The 6,670-nt window shown below is 38.1% G+C and overlaps 1 protein-coding gene across 1 annotated transcript; it reads left to right on the top strand.

Moving 5' to 3' along the window:
- Positions 1-91: 91 nt before the first annotated feature.
- Positions 92-2,599, top strand: LOC104458556 (interleukin-1 receptor-associated kinase-like 2; the record flags this gene model as incomplete). The annotated part of the gene is made up of 4 exons (XM_010080387.1): positions 92-154; positions 1,201-1,401; positions 1,566-2,082; positions 2,481-2,599. Coding segments are annotated over 4 exons (900 nt in total), but the record flags the coding sequence as incomplete, so codon positions are not given.
- Positions 2,600-6,670: the final 4,071 nt, after the last annotated feature.

Below are 6,670 nucleotides of genomic sequence, written 5' to 3'. Positions count from 1 at the left end.
TATATATATATATATATATATAACAAAGCTAATTATTTAAAATAAAATTACTTCTGAACAAATTGTTTTATCTTTCAAATATACTTTCTAGGTCTTAGCAGAGATCCTAACAGGGATTAAGGCACTGGATGAAGGAAGACACCCTATCTATCTGGTAAGAAAAAGCAGGATAATGAATACCAACACAAGTGAATGGGGTGGCTGTCATAAAATGAATTTACATTTTATATAAACACAGTTTGTTATTTGCAGGCTGCTGTACACATCCTGAGGAAGGGATGTTTAGAAGCCATATCCTGGTTCCTTTAACATCAATAGTCTACCTGCCTTTAGATGGCAGCAGAATATATATTCCCATTTCACATATCGCACTCAGGAGTGCTGGCCTGATTATATTAGGAGATACTCCCGAATAATTGGTGTTTAAACACATGCTTATTTAAGATACAAGGCTTTGGGCTGAAATGCTGCTGCATGGTTTTTATGTGCCAGAAAGAGCTCTTATGAGCCAAAATGAATGGGGAAACTTGGGTAGGCAGTAACTGCAGTTGCTTATCATAATGTTTATCAGGCTTTTATGTATTGCATTAGTGTCTGGAATTTATACCCTGGACAACTTGCCCAAGCTGTGATTAGAACTACACAAACAACTTCCACAAGCAACCAGAACTGGTCAGGCCCATTGAACACCATGAACACCATCATGAAAACAGACTCCACTTATTTTCCTTCTCTGGGATATGCTCCTTCTGACTTGCCATCTTGTTGAAACCTTTGAGGGGAAAATTGTAGTATTCTTACTTATTATCTCCAAGCAATTCAGCAATGTGCAAATGGGTTCAGAAAATAAAGAATCCTAGGTTTCTGATTTCTTTAACAAATGTTTGAAAAGTCCTGTGCAAGAATGCTGCTATATACAGTGTTGATGTTTTTCACTCATATAAATGGGCAAAAGCCTGAAGAGCTGGGTCTGTTGTAGTGAGTTTGACACATGCAGAGAAAACCTTTGGTCTTTTCTTTCCTGTGTAAACAAACATTTCTGGAAGTTGCATGAATGGAGATCCTTAAAGGTCTCTAAAGCAGCCATTAAGGTGCAATAATAACAAATATATGGCAAGAGTAATATTCTTAGTGATTCAGATACAAATAAATATTTGTCTTAATTTTGCCTTCACTAATGTATCTCTTTCCTTTGAACAGAAAGATATGATTGCTGATGAAATCCAAATAGCGAAAGAAAACTCACACTCCAAAGGAAAAGATTTTGAAAAGCTTGCTGCCAGGGCAATATGCTGTAAATATCTAGACAGGAAAGCAGGACACTTGCTGGAAGAGGTTGCTAATGATTTTGCCTCAGCCATCTGCCTTTGTCTGAGAAAGAGGAATTCTAACATAGCAGAGGTAATATTTTAAATACATGACCAAGGTTTTAGTCTCTTGACAGCAAGGTCTAAAGCTACAACATTCACGTGTTACCTGTTTTTGACAGTGTGGACACTGAAGAATATGCGTAAGCAGGGGTACAGGAATTATTCTGCATTCACAGATTTTGTTGTTAAAAACAGGTGCTTGGAATTATGGAAATGGCTGAAAATAAATTAAGAGAGCATTACTTCTGTGGAGGCAGCACTTCTGGATTCTCTGTGAACACTCCGGAAGAAACTGATGATGAGACGATTAGTCTCAGCACAGATGTGCCTTCTGCAGGGGAGAATAAAGAAGAGAGCACACAGCCAGTGATCCTGTCGAGTGCCAGTCCCTGCACACCTTTATCAGGAGCTGTGTCACCTGACATCTACTGCGACCAAATCTCAAGGATCCCTTGTGAATCAGATGAATCAAGCAGTTTTATGTGGAATCCTTCAGAAAGATCTACAGATGAGCTATCTAGCAACAGCTGTAGCAATTCAGAAAATATGGCAGCCCCTGATTACAGGATCAAGCAGGAAAAACCTGCAAATGGACTCCAGGAAAGAAATGCGGCATGCACCAAAAGTGATGACGTCTTGGAAACAGCATCAGCTGCACAGAGCACCTTTCAACCGCAAAATGCAGACCCTGACTCCTCGTGTTCTTCACAAGGTAAATCTAGATAAATCTGAAGGGTGCACACAGCACATTCAAATGCACATGATCTTCAAGCTGTTTAGGCAAAACTGCCTGTGCTCCTGTTGGGACAACCAAAGTCTTTGTGAAAGTGCCCTAGTATTAGAACAGTAGGGACAAATTACTCTCTTCTCCAGAATCGCTTAGGTTCTTCTTCCTACTTCTAAACACATTTCAGTAAATCTTTTATCCCTGGTTATGATTTTACCAATAAATCTGCAAAATGTTTTCTGTTTTTCTATCAGATTATTTTCCTAAGCCAGTTTTGGTTTGGTTTTGTTTGGTTGTTCTTTTTTTTAATTTAAAATTTTAATCTATTCCTTAGACATAGATGGATTTTTTTTTCTCAATGTTTGGGCTTTTTTGTTTTGCAGCATTAGCCAGAGAGACATCTTGGAAAATACAAATAAATGATCAAAAAAAGAAGCTCATGGAAAATATTTTGCTGTATGAAGAAGACAAATTAAATAGTTCTGAACTTTTTGAATCATAAATTGGATGGATTTATTAGCAGTTGCCAGCTCAGAAGAAGAAATAAGGACTGTCTCTTCACTAGAAAGGTGGTAAAAGTGTACCTTTCATGTAAGGTTAAGTAGCAGATTTGGATCAGAAACATTAGCCCTGACTGAAGAAACAAAAGTGATCACACTGAGAAGACATCTGTTCTAAAGCAGATTAACGCACAATGCCACTCTGTAAACAGAAATGCTTTCTTCCTTTTCATCTGCAATGTAAAAAGATATGGCACACACAAACAATGTCCAAAATAATTTACGATCCTTTTGCAGGGGATTTCAGAAAGCATCCACATATAACATGTGTCTTATAAAAAACACTGTCCTAGAAGTTACAGGGCAAGCACTGGTCAGCAACCAGTTAGCCATGCCTTTCATTGTCATCCCACTATGTACAAGCAGACAGAAATCTCCAGAGAGATTGGAGAAGGTTTCAGTTTTCAGATGAATCCATCCTTTTCCACATACTCAAAAACACTGCATTACCAGAGAGGGGAATTTTTATGCAAGTTCTCAGCTGTATTCTACGTGACTCAATCTCACTCTGAATTGCACTGAACATGGCTGTAAATAAATAATTTAAGCTGTGCTAGTCTACTCTATGAGCTGCTCTACTACATATATACATATGACAGCATTTGAAGTCTAACCTTTAAGTGTCACTGTCAGGAGCTCTAAGACTGTGGTTAATACTTTGTAAGAGTATTTTTGGAAGTTAGTTTTTTCCAAGTGTTCTTCACACGTTGTTAAGGTTTCTCATTGCATTTCACATGGTAACTGTTGTATATTTTGGATTAGGGACAATATTTTAATTTAAACTAGCTTTAATTTTGTCACCTGAAATTTGATTTGATATATTTATTTTAGCAATGGGTTAAAGAATCAGTGACAGAGGAGCTAGTAAGTGAACCTTTTCATGGCGCCACGCTCATCACGTATTCTCCAGTTGTTTTGTGTCTCTTGGCTTACCCTGCACTAGCAGCCTTGGGGTCAGCCTTGGTCATCACTTAAAAGAAAAAAAAATAGAAACTTGTATGCTGTCATATTTATTATCAAGCAAAAATCCCCTTAACAAAGTGTCGCTTTTATCGTTATGACTATTTATTATTTGTAATATTGTTAGCATATTCCACTCTTGGACAGTGTAAGGAAATACAGGTTTATCATAAACAAAAGAATTATCAGAACATGTAGCTCAGCCTACAGACAGGTGACTGCTGCCTCCTTAGCATAGGTTATAGGGCCTGATGTACAGAACTGGCTGAAATTCACAGTGGAGTTCAGGAAATATTTTTTAAAATATGAATTTATATGCAATTCTTTTCATTGTAACTGCGTAATGGTATAGTTTTCCTAGCTTTCCATGAAGGTCTCTGGGTAAGGCTTCATATCTTCTGTATTTGTACAGTGCCTAGTTCATTGTAGGTACTACTATGAGCAAGTAAAAGTGTTTTAACTAAAGACCCGAGTATTAGAATAGTCAAATTCTAATTTATCAAATTTATTTCTACACTAAAAACTGGTAAAACTCCTTAATTATAAGTGCCTTGAATACTGTCTATATATTTGCCAGTGTCAGGTTTTTTTTTATTGGTTTGATTCTGCAAAAATACATTGGTACTGATGTAAGAAACATTGAGTGTATTCAGATTGCTCATTAACTGCTTAATTCGACATGAGATTTAATTGAGATACTTTTTGGTGCTGACAATTTAATGTTCATTGTTTTTCATGGGTATATTTTGGGAGATCCATGGTAGATACCTCGGGTCTCCTCCAGGAAGAAACGCACGTAGACACACCCCAGGGCTGAATGGAAAACCTAAGTTTTTAAAATTGTGAAACATAATTTACACACAGTTCTGTTTCACAAAAATGCTTTAAGGATTTCGTTCTCCTGGAGTCACAACATTAAATTGTTATTCTTTGCTTTGTTCCATGTTAATTTTAAAATATTCTGAGGTGATATACATGGTCTTGTAGAGTTACAGGAGTACATAATGTAACATATATGAGACACTGCATAGTCTTACCATACTGGTACTCGGTTACATAACTTGGCTATTCAGTATAATGTATGTTTTAATATCAACTTGGCAAATTTACACATTACTATTTACTACTATCTTTGTGAATAAAAAAAAACCTGAAAAACCCCTTTCTTTATAGACTGCTTTTTCATCATTTATGGCACAGAAACAACGTGTCTCACTCCACCGTATTCAGGTAAATTTGGTTTTGTAAGGAAGCAGCCCAAGGTCTCTTTGCACACACTTACTCATTAGTAATTATTAGTACAAACATGTTTATTCAGTCTTCACCCACTGCTAAATAGCCATTTTTTTTCCTTTGAGGTGTCCTTAGAGAAAGATTTCACTATAAAATTAATAATTGCAAGGATTACTGAGATACAACTGACATTTAGTGTTGCTTAGATGCACAATCTATAGTATCCTTTATCCTTAAGACATTGTAGCTCTGTCAAAAATAAAGGACAACTCTGCTTTTTTTATTCATGAACACTAGAATAAGGGCACAGAATATAAATTTTAAAACATAAAGTTGTTACAGAACTACAGAACTGTGCAAGTAAAACTATTTTGGAGATTAGCCCCTCCCAAAGGAGCGTCATCCTATATTGTTGATTAATGGTAAGAATTACCCATTCATTGACACATTCTATTTTTTCTTGTATATTTAATTTTAAAAATTAAAATAAATAAAAACATGGAAGCAACATGTCTACTAGCAAAACTAATAAAACATTTAAATATGAAAATTAAAATAAATAAAAACATGGAAGCAACATGTCTACTAGCAAAACTAATAAAACATTTAAATATGTAGATTGTGAAGAATGCTGCATTACAGTTTTTAAGGTTACTAACTGCTATGTAACAAACTAGCAAATTTTCTGTAACCGTTGACTGCATCTTAGGTATCCTTTGTACTAGAACATTGTTGTGTCTAAAAATGAAATGTCCATGCTATAGAGCTTCCAAAAATCTGCTAGGTTTTATTTTTCAGGCAACAGTGAGAGATGCATTTCCTAACATCCGATGAATCATATTTCCTGGTGCTGTTTCTTACACTGTTGCTGCCGTTTGTTAAAGTAAATGGTAAATTTCCCTGTATTGAAAGACTGGACTACACCTTCAAGCATTCCAGTAAAGTGAGTGTCCAAGGGCAACCCAGCCACACGACATTGATCTATAAACATTATCATTAAGTAGAGTCTTTTTGCGTTTAAAACTTGAACCTGCAATTGAAAAATTCAAATAAGTATTTCGAGATATGATTCTTACAGGAGAATATTATAATTCAGAGAAAACAACTACAGTATTACCTATGCAAAGCTGCTAACTCTTTAGAAACCTTTAAGGCACTCATAGTGTACATTCACCCAGCGGCGAGTAACCCTAACCCAGCAGTGCAAGCGCGGCTGTCAGAGAGAAAGGAGCTGTCGAGCCCCAGACAGCTCGGTGTTTGTATTTGTGGGAGGGTGTGTCTGACAGGCAAGTAGAAGAGGAAAAGGCATGGCTGTGTAGCTGAATCGATAACAGGCGTTCTCATTGCTCACACGCTCATCCCTGTGCGCCAGCTCGCACACAATTGAATGTGGGGTTTGTGTGCTGTTCCACACAACGCCCTTGCCCTCACTGACGTGTCTCAGCTGCAGGAATTCACACAGTACAATCCAAGTGGCTTTTGCAGCATTCCCACGTGATACAAATATCTTTTTTTCTCTCGTTAAGTCCTCTAATTGATAAAGCCTGTCCTGCTGAGAGGCCTCTGTACAATAGCACACAGGTGAGCCCAGGCCGCTCCTCAACAGCCTTCTCTGCGCTTCCCGCCCCGCGGTGGGGCTGGAGGCCGCGCCCTCACACCTGCCTGCCAGGCCGGGCTCCTCAGAGGGCCGAGCCCAGAGTCCCCGGGCGCCCTGTGTCCCGCAGCCCACCCCACGGCGCGTTTCTACCCGTCCTGTTACCACTGACCCTTTCCTGCAGAGCGGTCTGGGTCCGGCGCCGCCGAGCTCCATTGCTACCGGC

This window comes from Pterocles gutturalis, unplaced genomic scaffold (genome assembly GCF_000699245.1).
Source record: "Pterocles gutturalis isolate BGI_N339 unplaced genomic scaffold, ASM69924v1 Scaffold14404, whole genome shotgun sequence".
Lineage (NCBI taxonomy): Eukaryota > Metazoa > Chordata > Aves > Pterocliformes > Pteroclidae > Pterocles > Pterocles gutturalis.
The sequence above is the reverse complement of the archived record's forward strand: the minus strand, read 5'-3'. Positions and strand labels throughout refer to the sequence as shown.